The 14,956-nt window shown below is 38.8% G+C and overlaps 1 protein-coding gene across 25 annotated transcripts in view; it reads right to left on the bottom strand.

Annotated features, from left to right (window-relative positions):
* GRIA3 (glutamate ionotropic receptor AMPA type subunit 3) overlaps positions 1-14,956 on the bottom strand; it is a 375,939-nt gene that overhangs the window by 83,072 nt on the left and 277,911 nt on the right. For all 25 annotated transcript variants that reach the window (XR_011647907.1, XR_011647905.1, XR_011647906.1 and 22 more), the window contains one exon: positions 7,550-7,748. Coding sequence is in view for 20 of the 25 variants with exons in the window: in XM_071213071.1 (XP_071069172.1) it covers positions 7,550-7,748 (199 nt within the window). In the remaining 5 variants the exon portion in view is untranslated. The remainder of the gene's footprint in view (positions 1-7,549; positions 7,749-14,956) is intronic.

Here is a 14,956-nt window from a genome sequence, read left to right as displayed (position 1 = left end):
ACACTAGAAGCTAGGTGTAGCAGTTTGGCCTTGTTTATGAATTCCAAAAATAGTTATTGGATTATGTTTGTAAACTGGCCTGTCAGAGGTATCACTTTTAATTGATTAAATTATGATTAGGACTTTGATTGGGCCATGTTAGTAGGGCATTGAGTCCCCACCCCTTTGTCAGCAGGCACTCACAGAGAAAAGACATGGCAAAGGAAAGAGTTGTGAGTTTTGAGCTGGAGCCTTGGGAAGTAAGCACACAGAGGAGCTTGGTTGTGAGGAAAGAGGGAAGGCCCCAGGAAGAAAGATGAGCCATTTGCCTGATAGTCTACTGCTGACCTTGTGGAGAGAGCAGAACCGCTGAACCCAGAGAGAGGTAAGCCCAGGAAAGAGATGAACCCAGGAAGCCGAACACTTGCAGACGTTGGCAGCCATCATGCTCCAACACTTGGCAACAGACTTTGTTGAGGGAGGTAACCTGTGCTTTATGGCTTGGTAACTGTAAACCTCTACCCCAAATAAATACCCTTTATAAAAACCAACTGGGAAACGGACTTTGGCCCAGTGGTTAGGGCGTCCGTCTACCACATGGGAGGACCGCAGTTCAAGCCCCGGGCCTCCTTGACCCATGTGGAGCTGGCCCATGCGCAGTGCTGATGCGCGCAAGGAGTGCCGTGCCACGCAGGGTGTCCCCCGCATAGGGGAGCCCCACGTGCAAGGAGTGCACCCATAAGGAGAGCCGCCCAGCGCGAAGGAGGGAGCAGCCTGCCCAGGAATGGCGCCGCCCACACTTCCCGTGCCGCTGACGACAACAGAAGCGGACAAAGAAACAAGAAACAAGACGCAGCAAAAAGACACAGAAAACAGACAACCGGGGGAGGGGAGGGGAATTAAATAAATTAAAAAAAAATAAAAAAAAACCAACTGATTTCTGGTATTTTCCATCAACACTCCTTTGGCTGTCTAATACACTAAGAAATACGAGGAAGGATTCTCTCCTACAGATTTCAGAGGGAGCATGGCCCTACTGACAACTTGATTTTGGACTTCTAGCCTTCAGAACTGTGACTCAATACATTTCTGTTTTAAGAAGAGAGAGTGGGAGAGAGACAGACAGACAGAGACAGAGAGGCAGAGAGAGAGAGAGAGAGAGAGAGAGAGAGAGAGAGAGAGAGAGGGCAGAGAGAGAGAGGCAGAGAGAGAGAGAGAGAGAGAGAGAGAGAGAGAGAGAGAGAGAGAGAGAGAGAGAGAGAGAGAGAGAGAGAGAATAGTGTTGACCTGAAGTTCAGCAGAGTTGCAATACCAACTCTTCAGTTCACTGGATTCACCCAGGACAACTAACAAGGAGATGATAATGGATAAAGCCCATCCCAAGGAACAGAGTGTCTGCAACTGCAAGCAAGATAATTCCATTCATCTGTCTCATGAGATCTAAGCTCCCTCTCATTTAGAAGCAGAGTGGGCATCACCATCCCAAGGTTCTCAAGATTGGGAAAAGAACAGTGGACTAAAGTAAACTTATTATTATTCTATAATAGACATTATTATTCTAGCAATGGAAAAACTCTTATCATTAATATAAAGGCAGTGGCTAACAGAGGTTCTGAGGGATGGGAGAAGGAAAAATGGGTTTAATATGGGGGCATTTTTGGGACATTGGATTTGTCCTGCATGACATTGCAGTGATGGATACAGGCCATTGTATATTTTGTCATAACCTATAATATTGTGCAGGATAGGGTGTGAACCATAATTTAAACTGTAATCCATACTAAATAGCAACGCTTCAGTATGTGTCCATCAATTCTAACAAATGTACCACAGTAATGAGGTATGTTGTTAATGTGGGAAAGTGTGGGAGGTGTAGGGGCTGGGGCATATGGGAATACCTCATATTTTTTATGTGACATTTATGTAACCTAAAACTTCTTTAAAATAAATATAATTAATAAAAATATAGTGCTGAGTTTCATGAACCAAAAAAAAAAAAAGAATGCCATTGCAAGTCATTATAGGAACAACAACTGGTGAAAGCTGATGAATGTCTGTAGATTTAGGTAATTACACTTTCTTAATGTTAAGTATCCTGATTTTGATAACTGTGCTGCACTATGTATTTTCTCTGTTTTTAGGAAATATGCACTGAAGCATTTAGGTGTTATTTTAGTATCCTTCATTGATTTATCAAATACAATGTAGTTGGTTAGTTTAAACAATGGGAATTTATTAGCTCATTGTTTTGAGGCTAAGAGAAAATCCAAATCAAGTTGTCATTAAGGTCATGCTTTCTGGGCTCTCCCTTCTCTTCCTGGTTCCACTGACCTTCATTTTCTTGTTTCCCATGGCTTTCTTTCTCAATGTCTGAATTTCATTCTACTTACAAAGGGCTATAGTAATAGGAGTAAGATCCACCCTGATTGAGGTGGACTAGACCTTAACTGAAGTAACTTTGTCAAATGTTCCTTCTTACAATGGGTTCACACCCACAGGAATGGATTAAGTTTAAGAACATATTTTTCCAAACCATCACAATGAATAGTGAATATTTCCTATAAAGAAAACCCTTCTTTTATCCCCCAAACTATCATCAGTGGGGGTATGGAGAAGCATCTGGAAAAGAAATCAATCATCCTAATATTTTTCTAATATTTCTAGGGGTCTAAAGTCAGAGATAATTTTGGAATTGCTCTTTCTCCCAGTGTACTTTTTAACATGAAACTGTTTCATGCTAGATTTCCAAAACTTGAAGAATGATCATTTTGGTGCAACTTTCTAAGTCATAGTGGCACTTCTCTAGGCAATGAAAATAAAGCTATAGGCTTTTTTAAAAAGCATGGGTGCCTCTGACTCTGGTTGAGACATTTCATTTTGAAGTTGATGTCTAAGGAAATCAGTTTTCAGGTCAAGAAGTTTGATGGTGATATTCCAGATGTCTCATCCAGTTGCATGCATTTTCCTCGTTTCCTCCCTGGCTTTCCTGTGCTAGTGACTTTAGGTGATTATAAAATGAGAGCTAAGGATAGCGCAGAAGTGAGAGAAACAAATGAATCATTTAAAAATAGTCTGTAGCAGTTTGATATGGTTATGAATTCCAAAAATAGATATTTGATTATGTTTGTAATCTGGTCTGTACTTGGATGTGATTAAGTTATGATTAGGGCTTTGATTGGGCCTCGTCACTAGGACGTTGAGTCCCCACCCCTTATTGGGTGGGGACTCACAGATAAAGGGCAAGCAAAGGACAGAGTTGGGGAGTTTTAATGTAGGAGTTTTGATGTTGGAGTTAGATGCTAAAGCTGGAGCCCCAGGGAGAGGGACAGAACCGTTCCCCTGATAGTCTACAGCTGACCTTGTGGAGAGAGGCAAAGCCTAGGGAGTCTCATAGTCTACAGCTGACCTTGTGGAGAAAAAAGAGGAGCTGAGCCCAGAGGAACCCAGGAAGCCCGAACCCTCACAGATGTCAGCAGTATTCTTGCTCCAACACGTCAAAATAGACTTTGGTGAGGGAAGTAACTTATGCTTTATGGCCTGGTATGTGTAAGCTCCTACTCCAAATAAATACCCTTTATAACTACCAACCAATTTCTGGTATTTTGCGTCAGCACCCCTTTTGCTGACTAATATGTAGTCATTGTAATGGCAGCCTTACCAAGGATGAGTAAAAATATCTTCAGGGAAATTAGAAAAGAATTTTGATTATATTTATTTCTCTCTCTTAGTGGGAAAACTTAAGGGTTTGCTCAAGGCTGTTTTAGGGTATTACTGTTTGGTCCCTATAGTTTTAGTATGAAGTGATAATGAGAATAAATGCGCTAATATTACGTTTGTTAATATTGCAAGTGATCTTGTTTCATCCTCTAAAGTTCAGAAGGCATCAGAGGTCTCTATTTGGTTTTGAGTGGAAAAGTTACTGTTTCTTAAATTCCCTTTACACCTTGCAAACAGGATTGAAGGGAAGTGGCACTGTTGTGGCAGTCAAGTCCCTGAGTGAATGATAATGTGCTCTTGCTGACTGCCTTCTCTGTCCCAAGGGGTTCAAGGAAGGATGGGGTAGAGAACTATTGGTTGGGTTCTCCTGAATTATATGAACAACAAGCATAGCCTTTGTTAAGTTTACATCACATTTTCAATACAAGTAGGCTAAAAGGATCAATTTTTACATACTGCTCAATTCCACTTTTCAATCACCAGTCTTTATTACATACTGCTCAATTCCACTTTTCAATCACCTACCTTTATGTGTTACTCTGAATAACCATTCTGCAGAAACCTTAACTCTGTCACCAGCAACCAATTGGAGAAAGAGAAATAGGGGCACTTGCGAATTAGAAATGACTTATACCTTCTTATATCTAGAGATATCCAGCTCCTTCTTTAATCAGATTTTCAAAACAGCCCAATTTCTGTAGGAGTTTCTCATTGGCTATAAAGGCCACTAGAAATTGGTGAGCACTAGGAATTGCAAATGAATTAGAATGTGGCAATAACTTTGCTCAGAATTCAATGTACATTCATATTGGCTTTGGCAATATGATGCTCTTCAATTAAACCATCATTAAATGGATTAGCCTGTTTTTTAAGACAGACACCAAAAGGACTCAGTGATGGTACCTGAGCATGGGAGCAACAACTAAATAGTCATACACTCATGCCTTTCTGCTAATAAGTCTTCCCAGAGATCCTTCTTTTACTTGCGATATGGACGAATAACCTTTGAAAGCCTAATGGAAACTGGTGCCATCTATTGATTACCATTTATTTTTTATTTTTTTGTCTTTATTTATTTTTTTAATGTTACATTAAAAAAATATGAGGTCCCCATATACCCCCACCTCCCTCACCCCACTCCTCCCCCCATAACAACAACCTCCTCCATCATCATGAAACATTCATTGCATTTGGTGTATACATCTCTGAGCACTGCTGCACCTCATGGTCAATGGTCCACACCATAGCCCACACTCTCCCACAGTCCACCCAGTGGGCCATGGGAGGACACAAAATATCTGGTTCCCATCCCTGTAGCAACACCCAGGACAACTCCAACCCCCCAAAATGCCCCCATATTCACATCTCTTCCTCCCATTCCCCACACCCAGCAGCCACCATGGCCACTTTCTCCACACCAATGCCACATTTTCTTCGATTACTAATCACAATAGTTCTTAAATAGAATATCAGCACCCGAGCAGAGTCCCAGAGACAGATAAAGTAGATACAACCCCAGGTATTGGTTCTTCCGAGGGATACAGAGACCCACATGTTCTATGGTCATGGCAGATGGAGTTCAGTGCTATCTCAGTTGGCCCTACTTTGGAGTTTGTGTTTCTGTGTGATGGAGCTGGACTTAGACGTGATCTTTGTCTACAAGTCTCCGCTGTTTCTTTTACTGGAACTGTAGTTGTTGCTGGGGTTTAATGTATACCCAGGGGACCTGAATCTCTGGACTGACCATGTGATAGCCAGGCCCTGAGCCTCAACAGACTTGCAACTCCTACATTCTGGTTTATTGAACTTACCCCACTCAGCTAACATGGAGGTGAAGAAGGTCAACCACCACACCAGGGAGCCAAGAGTGCCTACAACTGAAAGCAGGAGGATTGCATCCAGCATCCATGTGGAATCTAAGCCCCCTCTTAATATAGATATGGAGTGGACACAACCATTCTAAGGTCCACAGGATGGAGGAATAGAGTATGGATTGGAGTGGTCTTACTGATATTCTATCGATTACCATTTAAAGCACACTTCCTAACTTCCAATTCTTGAAGGAAAAAGGGTTTCCAGTGAAACAAATATCTTTTATCAGAGGGTCAGAGGGTTTAAGTCTGGAGTCTGGGTTATCCTAAGGTAGTCAATTACTTCATATAGCAACTTGGTATCTATTGGGATGGTGAACATAAGCCCTGTTGAAGGTTGACAGCAAACCAGATTTCCATGGAGCTGGCTATGTGCTGACTACTCAGCAGATAGAAATCCTTGGCTTCCAGTCCTGAAACCTGTGAGTGATTTCATGGGGTCAGGGAATAGTCCCAGATAACCTCCTAGGACTATCATACTAGCGAGAGTCCAGGCCAGACTATTTCCAGAGATCCCTCATATAATTTTTTTTTTAGTTTTTTCCCCCCACTTTTTGAGATACTTTGATTACATAAATATTACAGAGAATATATACGGGATTCCTATATGCTCCCCTCAGATCATTTTGATGCTTCTAATACTGGATCCCCCTCCCCAGTTGGGGATTCTGATATGCTCAGTAAACAGGTGGTAGAGGTGAGATATGAATTTTATGAGCCAGGAATCCTTGAGAATCATTGAAAGTGTCCCAGCACTACCCTCTCATCTTTCAAGGAGTGAAAACAGTTTTTAGTTAATTGCTACAGTTTCAAGAAGCACATTCCTCTTTGTTTGCCACAAAGTAATTGGATAAACATCATGATAATGCATGTAGAAATATATTTATTAGTACTTTATTAAAACATTCTGGTTTAGTGCCAACATTTGTTTCCTCTGGACCTTTGAGGAAAAGCCAGTAGTTATTTCTGCCATCCAATAACTTGATTATTGTTCAAGACAGTGACTAAACTTTTCTTCCCAACCTACTGTTCAAAGGCTTCTAGGTCATTGCTACAACCTATTACAGTGGGTGGGTACAGTAGCAGGCAATGGTAATGTATAGAATGGGTCTATTTTCTAATCCAAGCCAATGTATTTCCATTTTTGGGGCAAGGAATTTGAGTTCTTAAAAACTCCATTGGTTATTCTTTGTTATAGGTCAGTAGTCACAGAACAAAGTTCTTGGTAGTTTATGTCAAAAGAAGTTTACTTATTCTATCCTATCATTTCCTGCCCCAAATCTTCTTCATCTTCCCCCCCCCCCCCAACAGAGTTTACGAAGCTTTACTATATTTTGCTAGTGAACAACTTGTTGTTTCCCCACTAAGGCTTGGCTTATGGGGGAAAAATAACTTGACTTAAGATATTAAAACAATAATCAGCTGCCCTGAAATTTTACTCATCAGCATGTATATGAGTATTTGAAACAACTGTAATGCAGTTCAATAGGAAACTAATATCTAAAATGCAATTTTAAATATGCAATTTTTTAGAGTCTATCTCTTGTCAGAATCCTAGTAAAGTCAATTACCTAACTTTCTGTGGATTGCTGAGAGATAAAATCACTGCTGTTGTAAAAGCTGGCAGGGAGAATAAATATTATTTGGTCCAATACCCTCATTATTCAAGTAAGGGAATGGTGGCCAACAGAAGTTCAATGACTTGCCCAAGGATAATCACTGTGGCAGAGGTAATATTCAAACCTGGGAGTTCAAACTCAGTGCTCTCAACATGCCACTTGTTATATACCTCATATATGAGTCATCATAGTTGTAAAGGACAATGAATTAGGGTACAACCAGGCAGTACCACATTTAAGGTGCTCTCTTTTGATAATATTACCATCCCATCTCAATCCTCCATTAAATGCACTGTGGATTTGCCTTTGTGAAAAGATGATAAAATAAAAACCAGCAGGCCCAATTAACTGTAACGCACTTACTCTGAAAAATTCTTTTGTTGAACCAGAGTCCAGGGTCCCATATGCAATTTCAGTCTGCTTAGCTAAATCTTCAGCACTCTCTATGGGAGAAACCATTCTCTCCACAGTCAGGAAAGCAGCAAGATTGGCAGTATAGGAAGAAATTATGATCAGGGTGAAGAACCACCAAACCCCTCCAACAATGCGTCCAGAGAGTGATCTACAAGACAAAACAAAATAAAGCCAGACCCAAAGGGTCCGAATTTCAGTTTAAGAAATCTTGTCTTTATTTCTGAAAGATGAATGTTTTCAGTAGAGCAGATGAAATAGGGAAGTAGGTGATTGGAAGGAACTGAAACATTAAACAAAAGTAACATGTTAACAATGATTCCTATCATTGTTTCATATGATAATGGCACATGCATAATGCTCTTCAGGCCTGTATGGGTTTCAAAGCAAGATTTTTTTTAATCGTAGGAAAAAGCCTTCTCTTTAGGCTCCTCCTTACACTTAATCATTGTACTTACTGGATTCTTTCCTTGTGAGTGACTTTTTTGGGCACATAAAGAAAACGGCTCTATTTCTTTTAAGGCTATGGTTCTCAAACTTGGTTGCATATTAGAATCACCTAGAATCTTTTAAAAAATTCCAGTGACCAGGTTCACCCAAGACTAATTAAGTCAGAACCTGAGAGGTAGAACTCAGGCATCTGTATTTTTTTTTCATGCTCCCCAGGTGATTAAAATGTGCAGCCAAGGTTGAGACCACTGATATGCCTGGGAGAAACAGAGTCTAAACATTTCCACATTTGAAGAGAAATGGAAAGGTGCTGGAAAAGAGCTCTACTCACTTTGAGTTTAATAAATTTAATGAAGACATTGACATTTTGTGGAATTGGTCACCCATGAGGCAAGGAGCCAGAAGATAATATTTATTATTGTCTCCATACAAATGGCTAGTGGGACTCAGAAACCTAGCTCTAGGGATAGAAAGTCTTCCTTTTCACAAATAAAGCCCTATGTAGCACACAGAGCTACAGAGCTGGCCCAAATTGAAGTAGGAAACTACCTGTATAATAGAAGTACTGATAAGCTTGTTTCCTTCACCTTTTGACCCCTTCCCCCCAAAAAAATAAACCAAGCAAAACAAAACCATCCTCACTGGTCTGCCATAGATATTCTTACTCTTGGAATACCTTCTGCATTGTCTCCAAGAGGCATGGTCAAAATGTAACACAGTACTTCAACAGCACCTATTTTCATATTATCCTGGATTAGTTTTTCCAATTAGAGAATGGGACAGAGGTTGGGTAACTAGTAATAAAGGGGGGAATTTTGTTCTTCAATGTTATTGTGTATTGGCATTACCTGAGGTGTTGGTTAAAGTGCAGATTCAGAATCTCTGAGTGCCAAAGAATCTGCATTTAAGCATCAGAGGTGATTCTGCTGCAAGTGGTCTGTAAATCAAACTTTGAGAAACATTGTTCCTCTATATCAGTGACTCTCAACCTTGCCTGCACATCAATAATATCTGGGGAACTTGAAGCAAAAGAAAACAAACAAAAAAAGCAAAACAAAGGAAAACATGCCTAGGCCCCACCCCAAACCAATTAAATCAGAATCTCTGGAGGTTGGAACTAAGCATTAACACAGGGTTGCAGATTAAGGTCCTACATCCTGAGTGCTACTCAGGGAGAAGGACCATGGGAAGTGAGGGGCAGTATGAGGATGTTGGGTGCTCAGTGATGGGTAATAGCAGGTAATGAGGAAACTTCATTTTCTTCATAATATTGTTGAAGGCTGGATCCATCTGCAGAAATGAAAAAATCTAGTCCCAGGTCTTCAAACATAGCCACATCATCATTAGGATAGTTATGCTCTGTGGCAGAGCTCAATTTTTATTAGGCTAAGTTCTCACATACCCAGAAAACTCACAGGAAGAGAGTTCAATTTGTCATTAAGGCAAGAATAGGCATCAGAAACTGGCACATCTTCAGGCTCTGTAAGAAGAGGGCTTTTGGTTGAGAACTGACAAATGAAGCTCTTCTCCATCTATACTTGAACTTTACTACTTCAAAGCAAATTTAAATTCCTATGTCCCAAGTTAACTTTTTTTTTTCCTTTAGGAAGTACAGGGGATTGAATTTAGGACTCTGTACATGGGAAGCAAGCGAGCAACCACTGAGCTACATCCACTCCCTGTCGAGTTAACCTTTTATTAGCCTCTGAAAAATTCAGTTGTTTTAGATCCTACACTCTGATCAAATAATTTTGGCAGGTGTTTTCATAGTAGTATATTTTATTGGTTAACTATAACAAACATTTGACCTTATTTTTTTATATTTTTTTATATTTTTTATTTTATTGACTTTGTAATAATATTACATTAAAAATATATATGTGAGGTCCCATTCAACCCCACCCCCCCCACCCCACCTCTCCCCCCCCCCCCCCCCCAGCAACACCCCCTCCCATCATCATGACACATCCATTGGATTTGGTAAGTACATCTTTGGGCACCTCTGCACCTCATAGTCAATGGTCCACATCATGGCCCATACTCTCCCCCATTCCATCCAGTGGGCCTTGTGAGGATATACAATCTCTGGTGATTGCCTCTGAAGCACCATCCAGGGCAGCTCCATGTCCCAAAGACGCCTCCACCTCTCATCTCTTCCTCCCTTTCCCCATACCCATCAGCCACCATGTCCACTTTTCCCAATCCAATGCCACCTCTTCTATGTGGACATTGGATTGGTTGTGTCCATTGCACCTCTATGTCAAGAGGAGGCTCAGATTCCACATGGATGCATTTGACCTTATTTAAGTCTGTACTTCCTATTGGTCCCTGGATGCATAAAATGACCCTTATTTGTTTATTTCCTGTACATAATCACTTTTAACTTCTTGGATGTGAAATCTTCTTTGCAGCATATTTTAAAAAACTAATAGTTTTATTCTCTCAGAATTTCATGTGGGAACATTAACCTTTTAATCAAAAGAGATAAACGCATCTAGATGAGTCAGAAAAGAATGTGTCACACTTCATTTATGAATTTGGGGCTTTCATAGTCTTTCTTCAGTTGTTGCCATTTGAAATTTAATTTATTCTGGACTGATCTGACTCTGGAAATAATTTTTAATGTGTAAAGGATTAATTGTCAAAAGCAACACTTTTAATAGTAGGATAATAAAAATGATAATAATAGCTAATACTTATTGAGCATTTCCTGATTAACAGATTCTGTTCTAATTGCTATAGAAATATCAACTCTTTTAATCTTACATCCATATGGTTAGGTATATTTTATAAATAAAGAAATGGATACATTTTACAGATAAAGAAACTGAGGCATGGAGTAGAAACAGGAGATTAAACATCTATAATTATACAATAGGAAAGAAATACCCACATTTTTGTAGTACAAAATACCCTCATTTTGTATAAGAAAACTCAAAACCACATGCAAATTTTAGAAGATGCAATTTTCCCACAAACATTGAGAAATAAAAGTGCAGGAAAACTATGTTTGGATACATATTGTTTATTATCTGTTGTTCACTTGGAATGCAATTCTGAATGTCATCTTTATTTAGAATGGTGGGGTTTTACACAGACCAAGGGGAAAACTTACTGGAGTATTTTCAGAATCATAGTTCACTAGGGAAATAGGTATATTCTGCTGCTGAGAATACTAATGGTAGTTTATGCATTGTCTACTTGAAATGTGGAAGAAATACAGTAATTTATAGAAATTCCACCTGTGTTATTCTATTGAGGCTAATGGACTGTGGTTGTGTCTATATGATGTAAAGTCAGCATACACATCATAATCTGGTTATTTTGGCCACCTTCATAGCTGACTCAGATAATCATGTAGTTGATCTGAATGACTTGGCTATGATTGGCTGTTGACATGACTGCAAACAAACCCAATTAAATGCAAAATGCTCATTTTCAGGGCCTCATGTCTACATGGCTATTGACTTGGGTAATTCTGTGGTTAATACCATGGCATACCCTTGAGATTAGAGAATATGGGTGATTACTCACACATAAAAAATGGTATTCACAAGCCTCAGAATAGATGGAAAAAAGAGCTTCCATGGAATCAGTGTTGAATACACAGACTAAAATTATTCATTCTCCCCTCAAGATAACTTAGTAGGTTTGACAAAATGCTTGGTGGAAATTCCACCATTTTCTCCACTTTTTGCGCATGCTTTCACTGAAAAAAGAGGCAGTGAAATTCATGAGAAAGAAGCTCTACAAGCATTTTTACATTTCCTTTTTCTCATTAGTGAAATTATAGTCACTTAAAGCCACATTTCAAATGGAGCCTATATAAAAAGTGACTGATGGGTCAGCCCCATCACATTTTATAAAGGATCTATTAAAATAAGACAAGAATTTAAAGTTGAGCTTAAAAGATTGGCCATTTTTCAGTACCTTTCTCCCATCTAAGGCAGCTGCAAAATGTTTAACATTCATTTCAAAAAGTTTTGTGGCAAAGGCAGTTTTTGGGATTAGCGTAATGAAATGTCTATAAAATACTTAGTATTTACTGTTTATGAAGGTGCATTATAAGGAGCATATCATACCTTTAAAGAAATGTAAGAGGAGACATGAAGTTAAGGAAAGTAAATTAGCAACAAGAGAAAAACATAAAACATTACAAAATATGCACATCAGATAATATACAATGCTCTGAAATCTGTAATCATAAGAAAATAGTTTGAGTTAATAAAAAGTATTTTATGACTTCTGAAATAATGATAAAAGTGAGTTATGTGCTGTAACCTTCATTCTGTAAGTAAATTTTGATATCTGCATTTTACTAGCTTCACGAGATGAAGAGCTTGAACTACAAACCACTTCTTTGCACAAACTCTTTATCATCCTTTTCTTTTCCTCTTCTTTCTTCTAAAGAATGCAACATTTCTACACTCCATTCAATGCTGCGTCTGAGACTGATTTTTAAAAAATACATGCAGAATCAATCTGTGGTTCTTATAGTCTTCTGTGATAGGAATAAGTAACCATCCCCCAAAGACCGAAAACCACAGCTTTCAACCAGAAAATCCATGGAATAGTTGTAATAAAAATCCGGCTATTGCATCATTTATTTATTACCATATCACTACTGCTTTGAAGTGGATGTTCTTTAGGATGAAGACACTGATCAGGAGAGAAAAGGATATCACTTAAAATGGAGTCCCAAATTCCTGTTGTCTTTGATCTCATTCATTTATACCCTTCATGTCTTTTATTATTCTACACATTCTTTCTATTTTGAAAGAGGTTCTATATTGGATGGATCCTCTGCCTACTCCTCCAAAGTATTTGATATCTTGAAACCTAATCAAGAAAGTAAAGCCTTTGGAGTAATCTGTAAACTATTTCAATTCAAGTTAGTCCATTCTTTCCATTTTCTCTCCACAATTCCCCCAACCCTCACCTCTTCAACTTGGCTAGTCTTCAGATGTCCCTTTAGCTTCATAGACTATCAGCAAGGGGGAGCATTTGTCTGGAAGGACTGCATTGTGGACTGCTTAGTGGTTCTATAGAGGTTTTACAAAGGAAACAAATTTTAGATTAAAAAAAAACCCTGCAGGGTCCTATCAATATCAGTAAGATATTGTTGAAGAGTACAATCAAAATATTTGCAAAATGTGTCATCTTTAATGAAAGTCCTATATGGGTTCAAGAAGGAATATTGTAGGTTCTTTCTTCTCATAAGAAACTTATTTGGCATTGTCTAAAATCTCAACTGTATTCCTAAGGAGCTTTGGAAAAGAAAATGCAAATAATAATAACTATTAGTTTTTTTGAAACTAGGATGGTTATGTGCAGCCAGCTTAATAATGACAATAGCTTATAAGCCAGGCACTGTGCTTTATGTTTTACAGATGAGAAACCGAGGGTTAGTAAGGTTATGTGAGTTGCCCTCAGGTTACACAGTTGCTAAGCAGACTGTGAACCTAGTAAGGCTAACTTCAGCTCCCACATGCTCTCTCTTGCCCATCTTCCCATTCCCCACACTGGGAGGAAAAGGTTGGGTTGTGTCTCCTCACTCCTTTCTCTCACTCTCTTGTCCAAATCAGTTTCCATATGAATATAACCCCAATTTATTACATTGATTATCCTCTCTCAAGTTGATTTGGCATCCTGCTTCAAATAGAATGTATTAGTTTACTCTGAATAATTGGGGTAGCTGAAAATGTCAAACATAATACTGATGTAGATGTTCTAAACTTTTACGTTGCTGTCAGTAATTTTATTTGATTGGATTGGAATGATGCCAGCAGTTTTCCTCATGGTGTCTCATTACTGCATTCCCAGTCTTTTAGTGTGAGTAAACACACAATCATTAACATTTTAAATGCTCACTGCCCTCACAGGAAAAAAGCAGAGTTTTATTAAAGGTTGAAAGACTGGAACACAGGTCTTATGCATAATCATGAGGAAATGATGGAACGAACAGTGCAACCTTAGGTCAATAGCAGGAGACAATGAATAGTACTGAAAATAATTCTCCTTCTGGCTCTGCACTTAAAACCTCTGTGATTTTGGGCTACATCTCATCATCTTTCTGGGTACCGGTCCTTTGTCTATGACATGAGAAAAGCGCATGAAGTGGAAAGAACATAGGTTTTGGGGTCAGAGTGAGGTTTTAATACTGGTTCTGCCACTAGCTCTGTGACTGGGCGAATCTGAGCATTGCCTTCCGCAATTTAAAAATAAGTATAAGTGTTTGCGTTTTAAAATCCATGTGATGATGCAAGTGAAGTGCCCAGACACAGGGGGAGCTCAGTGAAAGTTGTTGTTACTCTGCTACCAGTAAACACAAGCAGGAGATTAATTTATCTCTAACGTACTTGGCATTTCTACTTTAAAATGTGACTTCTTATAATTTCTTGAATTGCTGCAATTTTGAGAAAAGTCAGAGTGTACAATTGCACGTTCTGGGCTTTCTGAGTTTGCATTCCAAGTGTGGCCATTAAACTGAAATAATGTATACTGTTGGTGTTTGCAGTCAAGGCAACCACAAGAATCCTAGAGTGCAATTATGTTGTTATTAGGAATTTCAAAGTCTTTTAAAAATAAGCACATTATATTGGGGTTTGCTGTTACACAATTGACTACAACTATGTAACCAATAGAGCTATCAAGACAAGAAGAAACACTGATATAAATACAAGAACTATACATTTTAGGAGGCTTAAAGATATAAGTTCTTTTGAAGGACTCAAAAGACATTATTGAAGGAGGATCACCCACATGGTAGAAAATGTAGCGATCTCATAAAGTTAACCATTTATGACTAAAAAACACAATAAGGATAATACTTATTAGTCTAGACCAGCATTATTCTGAAAGTTGTGCTTCATTACTGGATAAGTTGGAACCAGCATTTTAAAAATACGA

This window comes from Dasypus novemcinctus, chromosome X (genome assembly GCF_030445035.2).
Source record: "Dasypus novemcinctus isolate mDasNov1 chromosome X, mDasNov1.1.hap2, whole genome shotgun sequence".
Lineage (NCBI taxonomy): Eukaryota > Metazoa > Chordata > Mammalia > Cingulata > Dasypodidae > Dasypus > Dasypus novemcinctus.
The sequence above is the reverse complement of the archived record's forward strand: the minus strand, read 5'-3'. Positions and strand labels throughout refer to the sequence as shown.